General features: G+C 34.1%; 1 protein-coding gene across 2 annotated transcripts in view; it reads right to left on the reverse strand.

Moving 5' to 3' along the window:
• LOC106662186 (tachykinin-like peptides receptor 86C) overlaps positions 1–27,021 on the reverse strand; it is a 166,573-nt gene that overhangs the window by 117,076 nt on the left and 22,476 nt on the right. For both annotated transcript variants that reach the window (XM_014386052.2, XM_014386051.2), the window contains exons 2-3: positions 8,049–8,303; positions 7,795–7,972 (exon numbers count right to left, since the gene is read on the reverse strand). In XM_014386052.2, coding sequence (XP_014241538.1) covers positions 7,795–7,972; positions 8,049–8,150 — 280 coding nt within the window. In that variant the 5' untranslated portion in view covers positions 8,151–8,303. The remainder of the gene's footprint in view (positions 1–7,794; positions 7,973–8,048; positions 8,304–27,021) is intronic.

Raw genomic sequence — 27,021 nt, forward strand, 5'->3', positions numbered from 1 at the left:
GAGCGATACGGCTGAAAATTGTAAGTCTGGAGCACATCTCTAAGTTTTTTCTTTGAACAACCGAAACCCCTTCAAATATGTTAGAGAGAGTAATTCGGATTTTTGTCAGTAAAATATTCAGCTCTTCGTCGAAATTACGCTGCCGAGGTTTTCCCATAATTTTGTCATTTTTTAACCAATTTAAAATACGATTGCACCATTATTTAAAACGTGTCAGGATGTATAGGGTCGTATTTGAAAGTTTGAAGTTGAACTGGGCCTGAGGATTATTGGAGTGATTATTAGGGAAAGAAGAGATAAATTGTTGGAGATTTAGACTATGTATTTGATGTATGGTGTGTAATGATTTTTTATATGTTGTGTTATATGTTTTGTGTGTTCTACTTATGTATATTATTGATATTGAATTTGATTTATGATTTTGCATAGCTGCGACTGAGTTTTTATGCGTCTGTTCTGTAATTGATGCTGTGTATATTCCTATTGATGTAAACCATTTCTAAAAATGTTTATGTTTGTTTTGTTCTGTGTTTAATATTTTTGGATTGTCGAAATCGAAGTTATTGAAAAACATTTTTCTAAACCTACACCACACCAGACCGCATCTCACGATCTCTAAATAATCATTAATTAGCGATCAGTAAATACCGCACGTTAAATAAGTTGTTCAAGATAAATTAATTTTGCAAAATAATATATAGCCTAGAATTTACAAACATTGTTTACATTTAACAAATACATTTAGGATGTGGAAAAGTGAATTTATACAATGCAAAATATATACATCCTTCATGTATTTGTTAAATGTAAACAATGTATGTAAATCCCAAGCTCTGAAGATGATCTCAATAAAGCTCGAAACGTTGACACGATAAAGAAAATGTTTTTCTGAAACCTACATCACACCAGACCGCATCTCACGATTTCTGAATAATTATCGATTAACGGTCACTAATCACCAAAAATAATATATAATAATAACTCCATTAAATTCACTAGTTTTCGTGGTCCGCTTGACCAATTAATATCTTTCAATTAATCATAATAATAACAGTATTTTATTTCAACATCATAATTTATACACATCACATCAACATGCCACCTCTACAAAATTGACTTTCCGGAAAAGTTTGATTTTTTTTCAAATTAGCGTTCCTTTTTCTACATATCTACCATTTGTATTGACTTCAAAAATTAACCACACGTTTTTATATTAGAACTAAACTGGTCGATATTTTCCAGGGGAAAAAGAGGAATATTTGCTTTAAAAAATAATGAAGCATTTTAAAACAGGAACTCTGTCTTTAAATGTAGCTTTCTCTAAAGCCGTTTGGAATTAGACAAAATTGTTAAAATATTGAAAAGATTCTTTTATAATGAAAAAAGTAGAATTAAATTACCTCAAGATGGTTTTGCAAAAAAGCGGGAACGTAAGTGAGGAAAATCGTGGCTACGGGTGATTCATCTTTCAGAGTTGCCATTACTTCATTTCCTAATCGATTTTGGTTAAATATATCTATATGNATATATATCTTAAAATCTGAAATCTTTGATTATCAAAAGAAAAAACTTTTAAATCTCTCCGACTTGAACATTCCGAATTAGAGAGGGTTTAAGAGAAACCGTCAAAAGATAAACGCACACGGCCCAAAAAGACCGCCATTAATTATCCAATTTTAATTGATATATTCTTCTGAATTGTTGCTAATAAAGGGATTCTTAAACTAATGACTATTTATTAACATCAGGCCCATTAATCAATTCTCCCGCTTATATTAATTTAAATGTTTTTATGACGTGACTATAAATGGCCAAGATAGGTTAATAAATAAAGAGAAGTTTATCTCCTTGAGAGCTAAATAATTATTTCGTGACTTGGCAATGTTGCACCTTGTACATGCTATTCACGCATTCAGACCGTTTGTTCCGTTCATTGTTCTTGTTGTTCATTGTTCTTTAATAAAACAATTAGCCTTAATTGCAAACCCGTTTGTGTTATTATTTTGTTATTAAATACAGTTCTTCTTTTGTAAACCGAAAAAGAGTCAGATTTTTAATCATGCAAGATGTCTGTTAGAGCAGAATAAAAAATAATCTGCGGATACCGCTTGATATATTGCAACTTGACGCTCTACAAATTCTCAGCGAGGTTTAATTTTCCATTCCCAAAAATTTTCGGTATCCGAACGAGTCTCCATTCTTAATAAACTGAGAATTCTGTGATAAACTGGAGAATTCTGTATATTTTCCCGTTTTATTCAGAAGTTAAGCCAAATGATGTTCGATTGAACCGATTCTGATATAATAATAATATAATAATAAACATCGCGCATTTGAGGGAAACGCCATGGAATTGCCGATTTGTTAACCACTCAGCCGAGTACTACAAAACTGAAAGAAATATAAATACCTGTTCATTGGAATGGTATGTAAGACCGCTTATTTCGGGGAGGAAATATTGCTGGAATGTATTGAGAACCCGTCGGTCAATGCCCAATATTTTCAAAATGGACAAACTTTTCTGGTATATGATTAATTAGAAAGTAGTTTAGACTTTTAGAAAGAATTTAACCATTAAAAACAGAAATTTTGATATAACGTGTGGTGTGACCGTTAGCCAATGATTATTTCGAGATCGTGAGATGCGGTCTAGTGTGACGTAGGTTTTAGAAAAACATTTTCTTTAACGTGCCAACGTTTCGATCTTCATTGAGATCGTCTCCAGTGCCAGGGATTTATAAACATTGTTTAAATTTGACAAATACATGTAGGATGTGGATGTTTAAATTTGTACATGTTGGATGTGGAAAAAAACCTTTCTATATAGTCTAATTTTTCAACAATTTGGCTTTTCTTTCCCTAATTGTCACCGTCTATATAATCCTGAAAGGATAATCAGACCGAACCATTACCCACGATTTTTCCCATTGTCGGCTCCTTTCACCTCAAAGAAGTCGACTCCTCATATAAAAATATCTTTCTATCCCGACTTCCTTCCCCACCCCTTCAAAATACAAAGTATATATACATAAAACAGCAATATTTCACTGGCACTCTCACCACGACACGCAAGAATGGCACAATTACACAGAAGACATACACTTTGAGTGAGAAGAAATACTTTGATTGAATTTAAAATTTCTAGCAGTGTATAAATTCTTTTTTTCCACATCCTACATAAATTTGATAAATTTAAACAATGTTTATGAATCTCAGGCCCTGGAGATGATCTCAATAATGATCGAAACGTTGGTACGATAAAGAAAATGTTTTTCTAAAACTCACGTGACACCAGAACCCATCTCACGATCTCCAAATAATAATGAGATAACATTGACTGAAAGGATTTTTAACAATAAAACTTATGTGTTAATTTATACAAATCATTAATTTAATTTTAAATTAACCGATTAAAATAAATGTCACGAGAAAATAGATAAATTTTATTTAAGATGCATGTACTCAATTATAAAAAGAAAGTTCTTGACCTACTTTACTAGAATAGTGTTTTGATTTTTCGTACTTTTATATACTTAATCTTATTTCTAAGAATCCGCTTATTATTGTCTTATCTTTGAAAACATGCGAAACAAAGTAAAGAGGAAATTTTTTGAAAAATTACTTGAATTACTTAATTTTTTCATGTTCCGTTGGGAACTTTGCTCGGATTCGAGTGTAAGAGTTCAACAAAAAGAAAAAAAGTTGCAGAAAATAGATATTCCCACATCTGTAGCCTCCCCTTACAATATGTAAAAAGATTGAAAACAAATTAGAACGGAACTTAACATCTTTCAAAACGACATTTCCTATTAGAAAATATCCCATTTAATTTAGCTTTTTTTAAACTATAATTAAGAAACAAAAATTAGATTTTTTTAACAAAGGCCAAATGAAATTTTAAAAAATTCCATAACTAAAAAAATATATCGTAGACCAACCAACCTATAGAGTAAAGGTAACCGCTTGCTGGATAGTAAAAGTGTAAATTTTATATAACTATGGTATTATAAGTTTATTTGGCAAAGTACCCGTTCACATAGGGATAGCAAGCCGCCGGAAGAACCAGTAAGCTCTGCGAATTTAACTCTATAAATTTCATATATATTAATAGGGGCATGGGAAAACCGATGGGCTAGTAAAAAAATAACCTTACCAAACCGTGGCAGGTTAGAAAGACGTCGGCCCTGGACCACTGAGAACGGGTCGAAAAAGGGCCATACTGACAAGACTACGCATAGGTCATACAAGAATAACTCACGGGCACCTTCTGGCCGGAAAACGAAGTAGGTGCCCTTTATTCAAGAATAAAATGACGGTCGAGCACATTTTCAATTGTAAAAGGCTTGAGGTTTATAGAGAATATTCTGATTCATCGTCGGACCTGTGCTTAGTCTTGGGGCACAGCAGCGGGCGCAGATCGATGTTCGGTACCTCAGAGTTATAAGGAATTATAAATGTATATAGGTTTGTGTTGTGTCTGTGTTGTTTTTCTTAATCTATTTGAATGAATGTAATTTACTAGCGTAAAAGGGAGGGGTTGGTCAACCTCTATGTTTTATATCTATTGTCTAGTTGACAACCTGAGGTACAATTAAGAGGTTCGAATTTTAGAATATCGACTCAGTGTTCATATAAAAGCAGAGTCAGTAAACATATGATTCGAGTCGCTAAACTTGCTCAGGCTGAAGAATACGCGTCAAAGTCGACGTCAAAAGAAGGCAAAGAGCCGGGGATGACCTCAGCCGTGTGTAGGCTCCAAAATTCCCACATTATTATTATTACTTCACAAATTTTGAGAAGTTTAAACTTCTATGCGATCTACCAGCCCTTTATAACATAATAGTCTCGTGAAATGGTCTTTGATCCGAAAATGTGACCACAACATTACATAAACAATAGGCAATTCTGTTTAGTAGTCCTTTGAATTTGACTACACTCCATACATAATTTACTTCAAATTGTAATTCTATTACAAATTTATCAACAGTCCATTTTGAGTTCAAAAGTTTCAAAACATTCAAAGTTATTAAAAAAAACATCAGCATTCGGAATAAAGTGCCACAAAAGTTATTTAAAATCAATTATTGCACTAGGATTTCTTTTTTCCCTTTTATTCTACTAAAAAAATTCCAAAAAACACCAAGTTGCCGGCGCTAACTTTTATTATATTTTTTCTTACAATTTAAATATTTTTTTTTGCTATTGGTTTTTCTTAAAAATCAACGTAAAATTCAAATTAAAAGTCGGTTGGAAAATAGAAACGTGAAAAATTGAATGGAGTTGATGCATTGCTATATATATATTTGTGTTTGTATTTAATGAGAATTGCTAACAGCAAAAAAGTAACCCCAACATGTTCTTTACGTTCCGTTCCTTTAATGGTTGCCAAAACGTTTTGGTCGATGTTATTCAGTTCAGAATGAAAAGCAACTGAATGTTACGTGATAAAAAAACGGGTCAAATAATCCGAAGAGTGAAAAGCGTTTTTCCCATTGATTCTTATTCATTTGTAACAACATTCGCCACAAAAGAGATAGATTCTTAGAATCCTTTGCGGAAATTTCAAGGGACGTTTACTACAGGGCGTAACAATATTCTGATCAAATAAAATTTATATTATTGCCATGTCAATAAAAAATTCCCTGAAAACTAACTAGCCGGGCGTCCTTTTTAGATGGCCCGGCTGAATTTCTCTTGAAACCAATGATGTTAACAAAAAAAAAGTGTGTAATATTTCTTAGTCGTTTCAAATTTTACCTTTTTTGGAAAAAACTTTGCAGGATATCTCAGGCCCAGTTCAATTTTAAAATGTCAACTACGATGATAAACCCAAATTTTCTGTAAGTACCTTTGGAAATTTATTAATAAAGTAATTTTTTTCATTTTCTATTTGTTCCTCTTGAGGACTTGGTGTTGTGTGAAAGTCTGATGTGTGTATGTTATGTTGTATGAAGGTTCTTTCTTTTATACTGGTGTATTGTACAAAAATGTCTTTTCCATACCGACTTCCTTCCCCACCCCTTCAAAATCCAACGTATATAAACATAAAACAGGAATATCTCACTGGCAACACGACACGCAAGAATGGCACAATTACACAGAAAACAAACACTTTGAGTGAGTAGAAATACTTTGATTGAATATAAAAAATATATTTTGCGTTGTATAAATTCATTTTTTTTCCACATCCTACATGTATTTGTTAAATTTAAACAATGTTTGTAAATCCCAGGCCTTGAAGATAATCTCAATAAAAATCGAAACGTTGGCACGATAAAGAAAATGTTTTTCTGAAACCTACATCACACCAGACCGAATCTCACGATTTCTGAATAATCTTCGACTAANTCTCAATAAAAATCGAAACGTTGGCACGATAAAGAAAATGTTTTTCTGAAACCTACATCACACCAGACCGCATCTCACGATTTCTGAATAATTAATTGGTGTACTGTTTACGTCTTGATCTTCATTGTCTGAGAGTAATGTGTGTAATGTGAGATTTGTGTTCTGCGTTGTATTGTGAATGATGTCTTGCTCTTTAAGTAGTGTAAAAATCTTTAATGGGTGTGTTTGAAGGATATATTTTTGTCCTCTCCATCACGAATTAAGCCCTCTTTTTCGTAGAAGTTAAATCCCAGTAGAATGCATATTTTCCATGATGTTTATTTCTATGGGCCACATCATGTTGTGTAGTTTTATGTTTATGTTCGCTGTTGCAATTAGGTACGGTATCTCCATTTACTGAAAATATTTTATTATTTATATTTTTTTATTTTTTTTCTATTCTCATTATATTTTTTTTGTTTTATTTATATAATGTTATATTATTAGCTCTGCTACCAGTATTTATGGAAGCTAAGAGGACTCCTCAGAAAAAGTGTACGTAAGAAAAGAAAAACAAAATTTTAATAAAAAGCAAACTCTTCTGATATAAAAATAACAAAAAAATACATACGTTAATTATCAAACAATAAAAAAAATAAAATAAGACTTTACTCACGATTTATACTCAGCTGAGCTAAGAACTATTGAGGTGATTGAATTACGATGAGAGGGATACGACTTAAAATTATAAGTCCGGAGTACATCTCTAATTTTATTGTTTGAAATATCTAAAACCCGTCAAACATTTTGAAGAGAGGAATTCGGATTTTTGCAAACTTACGGGAAAATATTCAGCTCCTCGTCCAGCCGCCGAGTTTTTTTTCACATAAGTTTGTCATTTTTTGACCAATTTAAAATCCAATTGCACCATTGTTAAAATCCTTTAAAATGATGTGTCATGATGAATAGGGCCGATTTTGTAATTTTTAAGTTAAACTGGGCCTGAGTTACCCTGCATAATTTTTCTCCAAAAAAAGGTAAAAATTTGAACTTAAAAAATATTAAGTCACCTAAAAAGGAAACTGTAATTTTGGGATTTGTATGTAATAATGAAGTTTTGTGTAAGTATGAAAAGGGTAAAGGTGATGGGGAGTATGTATTTAAGAGTATGAATGGTTTTGGATTAGGAATTAAGTACGCTGAAATGACCTAACTTTGGCAGGACCCAGGGACCAAAACTCGGTGGTTGGACGGATAAAAGCGAAGTCTGAACGCTCGATGGTTTATTCTCGAGGCCTGTCTGTAATTCATTGTAAAGTACAAAAGCTTGAATTACCGTTCAACTTGAGAAGTCATAGCCTCAATTCTGTACATACGTGTGCATATATACATGTAAGATTTCAACTTAAATAAATCAATAATCAATTATCAGTTTTCAGCATTATTTATATTCATTTATCTACTTACCTAAGACAATCCACATAACGATAGCATTGCCAGTGGTCGCGACGATGACCATGGATGAGAAGAGTACGATCCAGAGAAGTTTCTGCCACCAGGGTATGTAAGACGTCAAAGGTTCCGTCAAAAGGCATTTTCTTAATGTGCTTCTAGCGCTGCTGTTCTTAGTGGCCGCAATGCCGACCTTGAAAAGACAAAAATAAAACCTTTGCCACAAGTTTGAACTAGTATCATTATATTTAATCTCTCCAACCACTTACAGCGTTCAATAGTTCCGACCTGTTGAAACCGGCTATCGTATCAGGGCCTAAAACTAAACTGGTGCAATTGTACAGCGTCTGGAAATCTACTTCTTCATCCATGGATCCTGGATCCTCCGTCCCTTTCTCTTAAACGTATCACTTCATGCACAATGCACACGCGCCGTACACACTAGCTGTTTCGCTTTTCATGCAGTCATCTGCGTACGAATGGCCGTTCTTTCACGACCGCTTATCGCCAGTTAAAACCTCATTCTGAAAATAGGACATAATTATACAATTCAATTTAAAAAAGCAATTGGTAATAGAATATGCGACAGAAAAAATATTTGTGCTTAATGTGGTTATAATGTTCTTGTTTTCTTCCTCTTTTGTGTTTTACACTGGTAACCCGGATAAAATGTAAGTCTTTATAAAAATGGACAGGTTTTTCCACCTTACCACCCGGTAGAAATAAACATTTTCTGATTTATATAAATTAACATTAATTAATTTCATATCACAAAAGATTTTGAAAAGTTTACAACACAATAAACTTTTTCCCTCGGAGATGGAATTCAATTTAATTAATGCATGATAAAACAAAGAGAACATACTTGAAATTACAAATTTAATTACAATTGTTAACAACTTGACGGGATGAGGCAATCGATACTGGCTTTTCCGGAAGTTACATTTAAATTCTGGATGCTCTAATTAAGGTGGGAAAAGGCTTATATTGTCGCTTTTATTAAGAATTAATCTGTATTTAAGGTATTGGTTGAGATAAAAATGTCAGTGTCACAAGCGGGATTCGAACCCACGACGTTCGGCTAAATACGCCGTTGCTCTACCACATGACCTATCCTGACTTCGATCTACTCGGATACTGACTTCCCATCTCAACCCCACCTTTTGAATTATCCCTCCTTTTTGCCATTCTTCAAATGTGGTGTAATCTATTTGATTCTCGGCGACAAATGAAATGGTCACGGAAAGATTTAGTGAAGATATACTTCATTTAACTTATTAAATTCATTAGTTTTCGTGGTCCGCTTGACCAAATAATACCTTTCAATTAATTAATCTGTACTTAAGGTATTGGTTGAGATAAAAATGTCAGTGCCACAAGCGGTAGGAAGAGGGACAATAAGAGGGAAAATTCAAAAGGTGAGGTTGAGATGGGAAGTCAGTGTCCGAGTGGATCGAAGTCACGATAACTCAAGGGTATAGCAGCGGCGTATTTAGCCGAAAATCGTGGGTTCGAATCCCGCTCGTGACATTGATTTTTTTATCTCAACTAAAAATCTTAATTAATTGAAAGACATTATTTGGTCAAGCGGACCACGAAGACTAGTGAATTTATTAAGAATAATTGTTTTGTTCTCTTGAAAAGCTAAATTGTTCAACTTGCGTTAAAATCCCTCGATGATATAATGCCAATAAGTGTAAATTAAATAAATAATTTGTATTATATCACATCAACGTTCAGTATAGTTTTTGTTGATATCCTCATTTAAAAAATGGCAATAATCAAAAAATGATCTAATTCTTTAGCGATATTTCAATTTATTTTTCTTCGGCCTTACAGGAGAATAGTGTTGCATTGGAAAATAACTGCTCTCAATGGAACATTTCTATCAATTTAATCATAGCAAATTGATGTTTTTTGTAGGGGAGGCAGGCTGGAGCGTAGGGATCAGTGGTTTTTCCAGGATACGCATTGAAATTGTGAAAGTACCTGGGGTCATCTTTACGTCCAATCTCTCTCCGACTCCTCATCTAAAAAAGAAAATTTACACGGCCAAATTCGCGATCGATTCGGTTTGGTACAGCCTGCTCTCAAACCCCTCCATCCCGTCCAATTCAAAGTTCAAGGCATTTAAGGCAGTATAAAGATCAATAATAATAATAATAATAATAATATCAGTAGTGTGCAACTGTTAAGAACAGCAATTAACTTCAACGTTTCTTTATTAGACAATTATATCACTTTCTGACTTTTACTGCTTACTACATGCTATACTTGGAAACAACATAGATCGTCTCTCCCCTTGTAAGCCATAAAGCATCGCGTATTAGGCAGGACCCTCCCGTTACCTTAATATAAACTACATAAAATTACTCCGTATGAAGTGATTAATGCTAACTTGTCTACCATTGTAAACTAAACTTTGGTTTTACTCTTAGTTATCATGAAGAATGGTTTTCAATATTGCCGGCTTTTGAAACTAACATTAGTTCAAAACATATCGAAAGTTGTTTTGAATTGGATCGTAGATCCAATAGATTTCGGTTTTACAAGAAAATTTACGATTCAAAAACATTTTTAAGTTAAAAAGCAATGTTAATCTATTTTAATTTCTCCTAATTGAGAGCTGGTTTTGTTGATCGCTGTTCATTGTGTAACTCCTCAGAAAGGGAAAACCTTTTTCTTCCGGCTGAAGTTTCAGGCTCATTGGCAAGCATAGCGTACAGTACTAATTTCAGTTAATTATGGTTTTGGTTGAGATAAAAAAGTCAGTGTCACAAGCGGGATTCGAACCCACGACCTTCGGCTAAATACGCCGCTGCTGTACCACTTGAGCTATCGTGACTTCGATCCACTCCGACACTAACATACCATCTCAACCCGACCTTTTTGCCATTTTTTATCTCAACCAAAACCATTATTAATTGAAAAGAATTTATTTGGTCAAGCGGGCCACGAAATCTAATCAAACTAATTTCAGTATTGAAAGCATGAAGTTTAAAGACAGCTTGCAATATCTGATTTTCACTATCTAACGGATGGAATCCAGCTCGAAAACATTCTGTAGATACCATTATATTTCGTGTTCCGATAATAAATAAATTCTTTCGATTAATTGATTATTATTCAATTAATTGAAAAATGGCAAAAAAAGAGGGAAAAATCAATAGGTAGGTAGAAATGGGAAGTTGGTGCCCGAGTGGATCGAAGTCACGATAGCTCAAGCGGTAGAGCAGCGGCGTATTTAGCCGAAGGTCGTGGTTCGAATCCCGCTCGTCACACTGACTTTTTTATCTCAACCAATACCTTACATAAAGATTGTGTAGATAGTTCGTCATACCTTTGGTCAAAATTGAGAGCATAATTATATAGGATAACTTTCCGTTTCCCCTATTCATTTATCTTTATAGCTTTATAGCTTTATAATGAGCAATCATTTTCCTTTGAATATTCGAAAATAAACCTTTCCAGGTAGTAATATTGTCAAAGTGTAATTTACAATGGGTGTTGCAAACACTTGCCAGAGATTGAACTGTCTTGAACCACCAACCTTATGCTTAATAGTTTCGAGAGCGAGCCAAGCTCCAAAACTTTTAATAGGTCATCTAATTAAATTGTCGCGGACCAAACATGCATTGGCTTAATATAGGAGGCAGACGGTGTCCACCGTAGGTATTCTCAGAATCTATTTTTAGGAAGAAGCGATAAACTTTTCCACCTATTCGAAAAATATGCAGCCACAACTGTGCAAAACAAAGTTCGAGTAGCTGATTTGAATACCACGAAATTTTGTTGTTTTTGAATATAGGGGGGTCCGGATTACGCTTATAGCATTTTTAACAGAATCAATTTTCTCATCAAAATGCGTATTTAATTAGAGTTTTGGAGTAAGCGTTAAGCCAAGGTGTATTTGTTAACAATCTCTATCTATTGGTTTGTAAGAACCACTTTCCATTTTTTTTCTCTCATTACTGAAAATAATTATTTTAGTTTTGTCGCAGTTTAGAGTTACGTTCCATACCTTAAGATTCTGTTCAATATGATTAAGCATCCTTTAATGCAACGGAATTTTAATTTTAGTAATCTGCACTCTCACCATCGAGAAATTCTGCAAGGTCGTTAAAAATAAAGGAAATAATTATTATTTGGAGATCGTGAGATACGGTCGGGTGTGACGTTGGTTTTAGAAAAACAATTTCTTCATCGTGCCAACGTTTCGATCTTTATTAAGATCATCTTCAGGGCTCAAAGTGTTTGTTTTCTGCGTAGATGTGTCATTATTTGGTGTCGTTTTGAGAGTGCCCCCCCCCAAAAAAAAAAAAAATTGAACTGAGCCAAGCTGTTTTAACACCCATTCCAATTGTGCAGTGGGGGTTTCTTTTTAATCTTTACTCCATACAAATCTAGAAGTGTTAGACAGTAAGGCATTTTTTATCCTCGAAGAAAGACCAAGATTAAATAATTTATGGATCAAGGCGTCACGATCGATCGTGTCGAAAGCAGCAGAAAGGTCTATAAAGAACGCATATGTGTTCTGCCTCTTTTGGTACAGTTGTAAATTAATTATGTTGTGAGAGTAAAATTTTGTCTACGGTACTGTATTATGGGCGGAAGTGAAATTCTCTCGAAACGCCCACTTTTAGCCCATCGACAGATTCTTTCGTAAAGAAAGCCTTCGGAAACCTTGCTAATAACGTTAATGCTGGCAACGTTAGAAGAATATCACGAAATTTAATAATAAATTGAACACTACTACTTTATAAAACAAAAGCGAAGGAAAAAACTTTAATTATTAATTTATTTTAATTTTATTTCTATATTGAGGAGACCAATAAGTGTTTGTTTTTGTTTTATGTATTTTATAAATATTTCATTTATTTTTGTTATATTTATCTTACATTTATTTTTATTTTTTTAAATATCCTTGGTTTTCAGGTGAATCCCGCCCGCCATTTCCAGGAAACGAGCAATCAATGCAGTATTAAAAACTTTTTATTAGTATTATCTTGTATATTTTTTGGGTAAATAACGTTCTTTGTTTGTTCATTCATTTTTTTTAAAAACAAAACTTACACATTTTCTTCTTTCTTCTGCGTTTCTTTCAATGATTTTGCAATGACATACCATTATAACTCAAAAATGTGTGGTGATTAGTGACCGTTATTCGATAATTATTCAGAAATCGTGAGATGGGGTCTGGTGTGATGTAGCCTTATACAAAAATGTCTTTTCTATACCGACTTCCTTCCCCACCCCTTCAAAATCCAACATATATAAACATAAAACGGCAATATCTCACTGTCACTGTCAACACGACACGCAAGAATGGCAAAATTACACAGAAGACAAACACTAAGTGAGTAGAAATACTTTGATTGAATATAAAAAAATATATTTTGCATTGTATAAATTCACTTTTTTCCACATACCAAATGTATTTGTTAAATATAAACAATGTTTGTAAATCCCAGGCCCTGAAAATGATCTTAATAAAGATCGAAACGTTGGCACGATAAAGAAAATGTTTTTCTCAAACCTACAGCACACCAGACCGCATCTCACGATTTCTGAATAAATAACTCAAAAAGTTAACCGTATAAGTCTACAAAATAAACTCAGTCATTTCAATATTTGACTAATAAGTCAGGAAGCATTTATTTTATACTGATTGTGTATTTAACTTTTGAGGAATTATGAAATAAAGAAAAGAAAGAAAAATTCGGTATTAAAAATAACACTGAAATCTTATCCTTCTAAATAATTTTACTTGTGATTGTATATTAAATTCGGGTCTCCTTTGAAAATTTGAATTGAAAATTAAATGGATTTACATTTCCCAGAGTTAATCACCAATCTATTCAAGTAACACCAATTTTTGAATAAATTCATATATTCGTGTATAAAATGGCTTTCAATTTTTTCGCACTTTGTAGTAGACCGTCCTTTAAAACAAAGCCGTTTTGGTCATTTGACATAAATTTTCTGAAAATTGTGGAAAACTAATCGGATAGTATGAAATCCATTACATTTCTAATAATAGAGAATTTACTTATAAATATGAAGTTCCTGTAAACGTTCATCTTTACATTCTTGTGAACTAGAGTTACGTAGAATAGCTTCCATTTATTAGTAAATACCCCCAATACTCGTTGAGCACTTAAATAAAGAGTGAGGATCCGATTCAGGAAATTACGACAATTCGTTAGAAACAATTCCGAAATGCCATCAGGCCCTGTCTAAACATTAGAGGTTGAATGACCCCTAAGTCCGTATCAGAAAAAATCTTGTGAGTAGTATTTTTGTATTACTTATTAATTATTATTTCGAGATCGTGAGATGCGGTCTGATGTGACGTAGGTTTAAAAAAAATTTCTTTATCGTGCCAACGTTTCGATCTTGACTGAGATCATCTTCAGGGATCATACTTTTCTGTGTAGATGTGTCAAAATTGTGTGTCTCACAACAGACGCAACACGACAGACAAGAATGACACATCTTCAAGGAAAGCAAACACTTTGAGCCCTGAAGATGATCTCAATAAAGATCGAAACGTTGGCAGGATAAAAAAAATATTTGTCTAAAATCTACGTCACACCAGACAACATTTCATGGTCTCCAAATAATCATTAAACGGTCATTAAATACTACACATAAATTTGTATTGTTTTGTCAATGACCGGCATATTTCAATGATAATTTCCATTATTAAGTTTTTCCTGTCTTTGTTTTAAGGATAGGGCATTTAAAGAGGTCGATTCTTATTTCTATTTTAATTTTTCGAAGGAGAGAATGCTTTACATTGTTTCATAAAATTTCTCTCTCTCACTCTCTCTCTCTCTCTCTCTCTCTCTCTCTCACACTCACTCAATTATCCCCACTCAATTTATTGAGAAGGCTATTTTCTTAATTCTGATTATAACTAAATTATTTTAAACAAAGAAAACTAGGCTAAGCCGTTGAATTTCTTTGGTCTCACCGAAATGTAGTCACTTGCGCCATTTGTCATTGGAGTCTCACAAACCTCCTCAATCTTCAGCCAGTGTGGACGTCTCTAGGGCAATTTCGCTTCAATCTCCCTGGAGAATTTTCCGGTAGGTTTGGAAGTGATAACCGTCATACTGATAAATTATTGTGTATGTTAAGAAAATGATGAAACTTTTATAGCTGGTTTTGATGAATTCATAGAGAAACGGGATGTGTAGGTCGTTATGAATAGTGTAATTTGAAACATAAAAAGGAGCTCAATTCGAATTTGAGAATTTTAGACTGAATTGATTGGAGGCTTCAGAAATAAAAATTTTTGGTTGAGCCCCCACTTTACAACCGCACTCCCAGAGAAGTTATATCTTGTTTTCTAAATGAAAAGTTTTTCTCTTACTCTTTTATCCATGAAAATTCCATGATAACTCAAAAGGTCATAGGAATGAATCGATCGTCTAGATATTACCAATTTGCTGAGGGTCAGGGAAGCTGTCACAAAGAAGTGAGAATTGTAAACAAATAGTGGCATAGAAGTTACAATACTCACTTCTTTGTGAATGCATCCCAGATCAATTCATTGACAGACAAATTGATTCCATTTATACTCACTGTAGGACAGATGATTTTACGTAAGGTAAAATGTATTTGTATGCTTATCCCTAGGTTTATCTTCATTCTTCGCTTTGTGAACCACACTGTTAAATTATTCAGGTCTTGTAAGTATTGGGTGTTAATTGGGGGATCCGAATTATGTGAAAGCGATGTATCATCAGCGAATGTATGTGCTGAAACGTTAACTGTAATATCTGAGGTGTATACGGAAAATAGGTATGGGCCAAATATGCTTCCCTGACGAACACCCGCCCTAATGCGTATATAAGGTGAGAATTCAGTTTTTAATTTTTCAATTTATTTATGAAATTTATATCAATTTTTAGTTTTGAGGGTTCTCGTAATTCACAAAATGTTTCATATGCCGATAAGCTTTATAATTTTTGTGAGCAATATTTTTAAAAAATTAGTTTAATAGTCTTCGTATCATACCAAAGGAGAGGAGTTGTAGACACTTTTTAAGGGAAGAAAGAAGTAATCGCTATTTGAACGGCTTTAAAAAAATTACAAGGGATTCATTCAACATCAAAAGGGGTCGACGGAGGGGCTCTTGCGAGTCAAGAGCACGACCGGTAGATGGCCCTCAGAGAACCTGAGCAGGAGACGAGGGATCTTCCTCACCCGACTGAGGATTGGCCATAAGCGGTTGACACGGGCACCGGCAATTTTGGGCCAAAGCTCGCGCAGGTGCTCCTTATGCAGAGAAAGGTAGCTCGACGTGTCCCACATAATAGAGGGGTGTCATGCCTTGGCTCCATACAGAGAGCGTGTAGGCATGCCGCCGGATAAGAAGAGTTCTCGAACACAGTAGCGAGTTTCAGAGTCCCCTGTTCTGCTTTTTAGGGGAAACTGTTTTTTTTTTTATTGTATATAATATGTCTTATGTGTTGTGTCTATATGTTTTGTCGGAGTGCATGTATTTATTAGCGTGAATGGCGAGGGGTGAGGGTGAAATATAACGCCATCATCGCTCCTCGAACGTTGAGATATTTATAAAAGTACTCCATCGACCCCAATCTAGATTAGTTTGATTATAGGTCGGTGGAGGAATATCAAGTACTCCACCGACCAAACGGAATGAGTGTATTGTATGGATGTATTTATGTGTATGAATGTAGTGTTTGAAAGGGTAAATAGAATATAGACATAGTTGGGGGCTGAAATGACCTAGATTTCGGAAGCCCCGGTCAAAAAAAAAAAACATCAAAAATTATATCGTCCTGTTCAATGAGGTTAAGAAATTAATAAACTGCAAAATTCTGAATTATGAAACTATAAAATTGCTCACGAGGAACAGTTATTATTGTAGTTAACATTTGTTTGCACAAATTTATCCATTTTCGCCCAAAAAAATGAAATAAGGAATTTCTGGTTAGATAGACTAACTTTCAAAGTATTTATTTATTATTTACTATTTCTTATTTATATTTACTTAACTTTTGTGTAATTTATTTAAGCCGAATATTTATTCATTTCCTATGTTTTAGTATGTTTCTTTGCAGTTATCTTGCACTGACCATTTTTCTCATCTACAAACAAAGTAAGATATTTTTAGTATTGATTTTTTAACATTGCTCGGATATTAAACATCTAATAAAATTGTTCGCGTTAATGTAGTTGACTCTCGTTTCATTTCAGTGATCGTTTTTTGATGAAGTCATTCTCAGAAGTGATTAATCTTTGTCTATTTTGTTTTCCTCATGAACGGACTGTTACATTACACGTAATTCACCGTCCTTGAGCTTTTATCGGAACTAAGATGAACACAAGTTTGTTTGAACGAGAAAATACAATTCTTCGTAATTATGAGGGGGCGGCCCACAAGCTACAATTTTTCAAGTTATATTTAAAACCTTGTGAGTTATTTTTAACCCTTGTTCAAACACAGCATTTTGAGGCAGGTATATTTATATCCTTTTCTAAAACTAAACAGGATCAAAAGCTGGTTTTCTTGTATTCCTTGCAAAAAACAATAAAGCCTAACCGAACTGATTTTCCAAAGTAAGGGTGTGTAACAAAACACAATTTCTTAATTTAAATACACACAAGGTTCCAAATTGAAAAATGTATCGATTCTATTTGTATACTACGCTGTATTAATCTGCAACCGTTTTGGTAAAATTAATTAAAAATATGCAGATGATAATCATGAAATCCGATAAAGAAAATAGTTTAAAAATATTCAATATTTATTAATTATCACTGTCAATCTATATTTCTTTCAGTATTCAGTAATAATTTAGAAGTACGTGTTCACTTAGAAATATCCTCTCAAAACCGAAAGACAAGATTAGTGACTTGTCAAAATGTGGGCTTACAGACTTAATCGTAATGATTGCGATGTTAAATATATCGGTCAAAGCGGCAGAAAAATTAAAACGTGAGTTAAGTACTTGCCTAAATTGAACAAATTTTCCGAATTTACAGACCATTTAAACCGGGGCTTCTAAAACTGTGGTCCGCCGACCCTCCGGTTTTTTTTAAATTAATAATTACAAAAATTAATCTAGAATCAATATATAAAATTAAAAAACTAATAACAATGAGTACTGAAAACGAAAGTTTTTTTTATAATGTAGCAGCAGTCACTGTGTTCTCCCCAGACATGCTTTAGCTATGAAACAAATGCCAGCCTCTTTCAAAAAAGATTTACATGAATCTGTGCAAATTGTTAATTATATAAAGTCGCGGTCATTATATCAAGTCTTTTCACAATTTTCGATATGGAAAGAATTCCCTGCTTCACCATATAGAAGTGAGGTGGCCGTCTCGTGGGAAAGCACTTTCAAGATTACAGGAATTACGTTCTGAAGTCTTGTCTTGTTGATGGACCACAATGTCAAATTGGCCAACATTTTCAGTGATGAGAAATGACAATGTATTCTGTCGTATTTATTGGATACTTTCTTTAAAATGAATGAGATGAGCTTTTCTTTGCATAGGAAGAGTATCACAACTTTAGATTCTAATGAGAAAAAATTCCCAGGCCCTGAAGACGATCTCAATAAAGATCGAAACGTTGGCACGATAAAGAAAATGTTTTTCTGAAAACTACATCACACCAGACAGCATCTAACGATTTCTGAATAATTATCGACTAACGGTCACTAATCACCACACATTGCTAATGAGAAAGTTCACGCCTTCGAAAGAAACATCCAGTTTTGGGTTGATATGTTAAGATTGTAGAGTAAAGTATTGTCCTGTGTTAAATGATTTTTTACAAGAAAACAAACTGGGGCTTGCAAACGGCACGTGATGAAATATGTTAAGATGTTCGAGGTTTGAAGATGTCATTTGGGCACAATTTCCCAACTGCTCAAGATACAGTGTCGCAAGACCATGAATGGGGTGGTCGAACCGTTTTCAATTTCGACAAAGCCAACCAGTGAATTGAACTGAATATGAACTTCAAGTGAATACCAATTTTTCATAGGCACTTAAAACTCCACCTTGAAATTTTCGATTCCGATAATTACTTTATTTTTGACTTTTAAAAACAAAATATTCAACCGCTCGTTGAAAAAGGAAAACGTGTTCTTTCATTTTTCACAACTTACCTATCCGAATCTGGATTTTCTATCTACACAGCCACGAAAACTAAATACTGAAGCTGTAAAGATGCTGAAACCGACATCCGTCACAAGCTATCATAAATTAAGCCCAACATATTCAAATTGTGCATACTAAAACAACTGCACTCTTCCAATTAATTCATTATTCATTAATGTTCAAATATGTGTGGTGTTTAGTGACCGTTAGCCAATGATTATTTTGAGATCGTGAGATGCGGTCTGGTGTGGCGTAGGTTTTAGAAAAACATTTTCTTTGTCGTGCCAATGTTTCGATATTTATTGAGATCATCTTCAGGGCTCAAAGTATTTTTTTTCTGTGTAGGTGTGTCATCATTGTGTGTCGTGTTGAGAGTGTTGTGAGACATACAATACTGACTTATTTACACAGAAAAAAAAAACTTTGAGCCCTGAAGATGATCCGAATAAAGATCGAAACGTTGGCACGATAAAGAAAATGCTTTTCTAAAACCTACATCACACCAGACCGCATCTCACGATCTCAAAATAATGTTCCAATTATTACTTTTGAATTTGGCTCGAGTTTCAAATACCTATTGATTCCGTTCTGTCCAATTTGATTTTTGTGTACCGGATTTTGTAAAGTTACGTAAATCTAACGGTTTTTTTTTTCATAGTGAAAATCACCTCCATCTCCTAAGTAGGAATGGACTGGCTAATTTACAAAGGTTTAATATACTACCTACTTATACTATAAGTACCTAATTTTAAATACTTGAATGCGAGGGGTCCGCCCTGGATTTTATTCTGTGAAAAAGGTCCACTGGCTAAAAAGTTTCGGAAGCCTTGATCTAAATAAAATAAAACACAATTTCAATTTAAATTTAAATAAAACTGTGTTGAAAATTTGAAATATGAAATTAAATGGGGAGAAAAAATCATAAATAAGAGTAGATTTTGATCTATCACCTATTATAAACATGTACCTAAATATTTTATATACAAATTAATCACTAATTAACTTATTTTCTTATAGTATTTATTAAGATAATATTTAGCTGTGATGTAATTCACGTTTTGTGCAGATTCGCGTTGGCCGGCGATCGGCGTGTTTACTATTACAATTCATGTTGAGAGACGTGTTTGTAACCCCTTTAACCTGATGATGAGCGTTTAATGCTTGAAATCCAAATCGTTTACAATAAATCTGTGAGTAGAACCATCATTTACAAAAAGGGAATCTACATACGCTCCCTAGATTTATCATTTCTACTCACTTTCCTTTCGCCCTTATCTTTCTTTGTTGTATTCTTCACCCATATTTTTTCCTTGATAGTTGTAGGAAAGAGTATTTCATAGGATGAGAAATATGGGTTCCAAATGAGACGGAGTCAGATCTTAAAAAAGGTTGAATTTTATTGTATTAAATCCGCTCTCATGAGATAATGTCGGTTCACTTGGATTGAATGGAAATGAGAGACAAAAATATGGGCTGCAATTTTTTTTTTTTTTTTACACTACCCCTCCCCCTCTAATAAATCCATCTTACAGAACATTTTTTCAACGAAAGTAACATTGTACTATTTTGTTGCATTTTTTTTCTATCATTGTAAAAAGCGTTTATACTTTACTTCGTAGTGTCTTAGAACGTAATTACTGCGCCAACTAATTCTGTTTAAATGTTCAAATTTCATTTAGTGAACAATTTGATTAGTTAAGCCGGCATGCTGTTCGGTACATTATCACTTTAGATTGGATTTGAGATTAGGTTGGTGTAGTGATGGTGAGAGTGCCGTTGCCAGAGGAACGGTGGCTTGAACTTACGACGTGACTAGTTGACTTTTTATCTGTAACTGAATTAAAAAATTACAGCTTTCTTGTAATGATTAATTAATTTCTTTACATTTGGCTTCGTTTTGCCGATTTTTTGGTATTTTGAAATCATCTGTTTAATGACTTTTAAATGTACAGGTAATATTTTTTGCCCGAAACTGTTCTAGGCATTTTGAAAAGAGGACTTAGAGCGTGTAAGCTAGTACAATAAAGCTTTAGACAAGAATAATTGCCAACTGTTTGGAGAAATTTATTTAGAAATCGTGAGATGCTGTCTGGTCTGATGTANTATGGAAATGTATGCTGGTTTGTTTGTATTCGACAGATTTTATGTAGTATTATTAGTAATAGTAGATGGTGTTAGTGTTGAGTTGTAATTGTTGATTATTCTGTTATGTGTTTAGGGTAGAGATTGTTATGGAGGATCTGTTTGTATATATTTATGTTTCTGTGGTGGAAGGGTTCATGGCTTAAGGTAATCATTCTGTGAAGTAACCCTTTGGCCGTGTTTATTATTGTATGAAGAGGGTGGTGAGATATAAAGTTGAGATAGCGATCTGTGTTTCTTGGTTTTTGATACCAATCTGTGATTAATTTGCCATCTGGTTGTTTTATTACGAGTGTATCTAAAAATGGTATTTTTTGTTGTTTTCGATTTCATGTGTAAATTTTAGGCGTGGGTGAAAAAAAAATTAACGAGTAAAGCACACTTGAATTGGGACGACTAACGCACTCACATTTCTTGAAGGAAAGTAATTCGCCCGGATGTGGAAAACACCGCACCTATCTCTCGAGTTGCATGCCATGTTTCTAATAAAGGTTTTATGTTAGACGTCGACCTCAAGAGAAAAACTTATTTTCTAATCTCGTCATACCATCCTTCACGAAAAGCCGTATCAAGTAGAGCTACGATTTTTTACTTAATTTTTCTTTATTTAGATAAAATCACATAAAACAAAAAAAATCGTTTATCTTGTAGTTATTTCGAATTGATTGCACGAAGGTACACGGTTCGTAGATGGCTAAATTGCATTACGTTAAAAAAAAACTGGGTCTGGAATGTGGAATCATCAGATAAGGGGCAGTAATGTTCCATTACCATACCTACTTGGACTGGCCATTATGCCATTGGTACAATATTAGCTGTTTCTTTAAATAAAATAATAAAATCCGGCCAATATGGATTTATTGACCCGTTGTGAGTCCACAAGGACAAAATAGAAAGAGGTAAGGAATTTGAGGCCCATCCTGAAGCTATCGATGTTCCATTGTTTTATCCGAACGCGGTTTTATTTCCTTCCGAGTGTGACATTTCACGCTCAAAACACACAACCATCTCAAAAGAGTCTCTACTTTTTAATAAACAATTGGTCTGAATTTATTCCAACATGTGAAAATTTGGCATAGCAATTCAATCCTATTCGTATTTTATTCAAGGTTTATTTTCGCTAGGATGGGTAGGGAGAACTATTTAATAATACATTGATGTTTTTAAAAAGCATTGATCATAAAGATAAAAAAAAAAAATTTCTAAACACACCAGACACATGGCACCAGACACCTCTCACGATCTTTAAATAATCATATTAAATACAATGGCAATTTATGATCACTTCCATATTATATTACTTGAAAAGACGTTAAAAAATGTTAAATATATCCATGTTTTTATCGATATTCGAAGCCATCATTAAAATTATGGAAACCGGCGAAGGGATTAGGGTCTGGGAGTTCGAAAAAGATAATTTTTACTATTTCTGTTCACCTTTTTCATTTTAATTGTTAAGTTGTTGCTTGTTCTTTACTCGTCGATGTGGTACCATAGCGACGACGGGTGGTAGAATGTGGTTAAGGCACGAGGCCCTGAAAAGGTGCACCTCGTGTCCTCATCCACGTCCCTTTCTCAATCCAGGTTCCTTCATTGTATCCTGTGACCCCTCCCAACCCTTGGTTACAAGGGGGATGTCCGGGCGCAAAATAATGGTGTAGCCCAGAGGGCGTGACAACCTCTCTGAAGCACAAGCTGTACTCGTGTCGGCCTTGGGTCGGCATGGGCGGCGGGTGCCTTATCAGAGGCACACGAGGGTTAGGGTACCAGATCCTGTCTGCACAGACGGGGGAGGGTGCATAATCATCTGTACTACGGGGTAACAGATATGTTCCAAAATCCAGCCCCTGGTTACACTGGGAATGGATTCGTAGTGGTACGTGGTGACGCCCCTGGCGGGAACTTGGAGAAGAGGCTGTTTCTACCTGTGACCTTCGCACGAAACTTGCGTATGACCACCGTTATACGCCCGGCCTCACGGGATACGGCGGATCGGACGGCAGCGTATAAGCGTTGAGGCCGCTATGATTATGCTGAAAAGTCCCTCGAATGAGTGAGTAGTGGCAGACGGGAACGGGTAGTGAATCGGTTGCTCCTACTCGAGTTTACTTTGCACGTAGGTGTAGGCTGAGCTCGATTGGAGGGTTTTACCGTAGGCGGTCTACTCTAGGGCGTGGTTAGCAATTCTACTTTAAACAAAACTGCGGCCGGAGCGGATCCGGTAGTTTCTACGCTGAGGAAGCCCCAATAATGTGGGAAGTAGAGTGGCCTTCTTTATCTAGGGAGTGCGCAGGAGACCAGGGTGATGTATTTCGGCTTAGGTAGCCTTTGCGTGCAGCTCTGATGCTTAATGCAGGCGCGACCACTCGGAATGGGGAAGCGGGGAGCGAGGTTGTCTTGGCCCTTCGGGGCTGATCTGCCTTTATACCAATGCTGTGGCAGTAACACCATTGTGTCGTATGTGGAGGTGCGTCAGCCCTTTTCTTGAAAATCAAAACGCCCGATAAGGCCGAACCTAGCCTAGTGCGAACGTTGAAGATCCACATTGTCCTTTTTAGGACGACCGAGTATCCGGGAAAGCATGTTCTTTACTCGATGAATCCTTGTGTGTTTATTCACAATTCTCGGTGTTTTAGTTTTGGCTTTAAGTTGTAAGTAAAAAGATTAATACGTAATGTACTTAAATGTCTTTATTTAAAATAAATAATTTTTTAAATGAATTTTACTTTTTTTCGTAACTTCCTTCTAAAAATGAAAAAATTATCTGGCTCTTAGTATAATAATAAACAAAACTAGTACAAAAAAATGATTAGATAGCCCAACCAAATAAAAACATTGATGATAACCAAACATCGATGTTTTTGCACCGATGTTTTTTTTCATCGAGGATTTATTCGAATCAGTACCGATGTCAAAAAACGATTCGATGGGTTCGATACCCATCCGTAATTGTCAGTCATCAAGTTAGACATTATTTAAGGTCGAAGTAGACAAATGAAATCGTTTATTTTTGTTGTTATCAAACAAAATATTTTTTTGTGATAATTCGGAGATGGCGAGGTGCGGTTTGTTGTGACGTTTTTAGAAAAAAATTTCTTTATCGTGCCAACTTTTCGATCTTTATTCAGATCATCTTAAGAGCCTGGAATTTGTAAACAATGTTTAAATTTTACAAATAGATGTATGATGTGAAAAAATGAATTTATACAATGCTAGAAATTTTAGATAAAAAATGAATTTATACAACGCTAGAAAAAAAAATTTGATTAAAAAAATGAATTTATACAATGCTAGAAAAAGTTTTGATTAAAAAAATGAATCTATACAATGCTAGAAAATTTTAGATAAAAAAAGGATTTATACAATGCTAGAAAAATTAATCAATTTTTTTTAATTAAAAAAATTCTAGCATTGTATAAATTCGTTTTTTTAATCTAAAATTTCTAATATTGATCGTGTAGAATTTGTTCATAGAATCCCATGTTCTTCGTTCTTCTCGTGAAGTCGTCACCACACATTTCTAATATTGTATAAATTCATTTTTTCACATCCTACAAGTATTTGTAAAATTTAAACAATGTTTATAAATCGCAGGCCCTGAAGATGATCTCACTAAAGATTGAAACGTTGGCACGATAAAGAAAATGTTTTCTAAAACCTACGTCACACCAGACCGCACCTCACGATCTCCGAATAATCATTGACTAATGGCCACAAAACACCACACATTTTTTTTTATCTTTGTGGTATAAATATAATCCGATTTTTATAAATGTTCATATTGTTTTAATTTTAACATTGGCAAATCAAGACAGTTTGAATTACAACGAATTAGCAGGCTGTCCTGCTACAGTTTAATAAAACAATATTAAGCATAAATTACATTAGCTTGCGTTAAAATATTCAGCGATAAACAAAAATAAAAAGAAATTCTGCTTTTTACATTTACTCACCTCTCTCTCAACCCCATTCTAAATATTAAATTATGCACAATAATTACATACAGATCTATTCCGGGAGGTCTAATTGCTTCCCAATAACAATAAGGGTTTCCCTTCATTTAGATAAATTTTGTACGAGGCACATTTTCAACCGGAGCATTCCAATGCTTTAGAACTAAATTAAAAATCCATTCAATATATTAATTATGCTCAGTAATTGTACAGACCCTTATGGTGGCACACACATTAACGGGTCACAATAACAATTTTGGGTTTCTCATTATTGAGACAAAAACCAATTGAGGATAAATTAAAGTACATGTATATTATTCCTTTGCGTGGAATTAATTTAGTTTTGTTATTTGCACGTTTTCCTTAAAGAAAACTCGAATATTCTAATGTAAATATCTCCTTGGAGGAAAGATTTCGATGTAATTTTCTTTGTTTTCTTTTGTTTTTTCAATGTAAACGTTTAAAAATGAAAAGAAAACGAGTATGCTGAGGAAATTTCATAAATTCAAGTCAATTTCTACAAAAGCATTTTGGTTATCCACACAGGTATACACGTTTTGATGATTTGTGAAGCTTTATCATGTGGGAAAAAAATTGAACATTTGATTCCAGATTATCTTTTAATCCGTCGAATTCCACCATAACAATCCGCTGTGGTGATGTTTATTAAAGTCCAAACAATTTCATATAAGATTAAAATTAATAGCAAAAAAATCAGTAACAATTGTTGATGTTGATTGCTGTGAGAAAATCTAAATGTGTAATTAAACGTGACTGGTATTTTGAAATAACGCTGCTGATTCGGGAGCATACAACTAATGTTGAAATTGGCAAAAGTCTTTAGTTGATATACGATTCGTTCGAACTGAATAACAAATTTGTAACGACCTGTTTAATCGCGTATATTAATGGCACACTGTAATTTTGAACATTGTGCATTAGATGAATCCAGGAAATGTTAACTGTGCATTTCACAATCTGATAAAACGAAAACAATAAATATTTTTGACTAGTTATTTATACAAAATCCCCTTTCACACCTTAGATCTGTTTCTCGCTAATTTTGAAAAACGCTGTTTAAATAAATGAGATAGATAACTAGGAAAGCTTTTTCGTCATGATGAAGTGGTAATTTCTTGATCAGCATGTTTTGAGAACATGACGGATATAGGCTATCAACGGGCGATAATGTGTTTTTCTCATCAAATTGGAAATAATTTTATCTCCAGAAAGGCTGCACTTCCTGAGGTAATGGAGTACTGTTGTCAATTTGAGGCATATCGCTAAGAAATGAAACAGATCTGTCGCTTTAACTTTTCAAAGAGAAAATTCTTGATGATCAGGTTCTTCATTATCCTAATGGATTCCAAATAACGTAATTCTCCTCTACTTTTTAGAAACCATTGAAATGCGTTTATTGGCTGAGACGGTAGTACCTTTGTGGTAGGTTTGTACCTTTCAATGAATAAAAACACAGATTCCGACTGACGGTATTAAACCAGGCAGTTTAGATTGGGGCAACCAATCCGAGATGTCTGGCGAACCGTTGCTTCACACGAATAAAAACGACTGTTTAAAAGCTTTCGTAGGTAAGTAGCAAAAAACATTCAAGAAACCATCTTTTAAACTTCTTCAACGTTTTGTACGCCTGGAAACCTTTAAAAAATGACCAGTAACAAGTGAGTTTACGCTCAGTTAAAGTGTAAAAATTTATCATTGAATGATACAATAGGAAAATGTACTGAAAAACAAAAAACTTGTCTTTTGTACTACAAAACGTACTTATTTTTATCTGTGGGGTGATTAGTGACCGTTAATCGATAATTATTCAGAAATCGTGAGATGCGGTCTATTGTAGACCAGACCGCATCTCACGATTTCTGAATACTTATTTTTATCGTTATATTAATTACAACGTGCTTATTTTAATGGAAAACAAAATATACCAGATCAGATATTGTTGAGTTTTAATCAAAATTATTTAATTTTGATGGTTTGAAAA

This window comes from Cimex lectularius, unplaced genomic scaffold (genome assembly GCF_000648675.2).
Source record: "Cimex lectularius strain Harlan isolate CLEC.00 unplaced genomic scaffold, Clec_2.1 scaffold19, whole genome shotgun sequence".
In the NCBI taxonomy this organism is placed as follows: Eukaryota; Metazoa; Arthropoda; class Insecta; order Hemiptera; family Cimicidae; genus Cimex; species Cimex lectularius.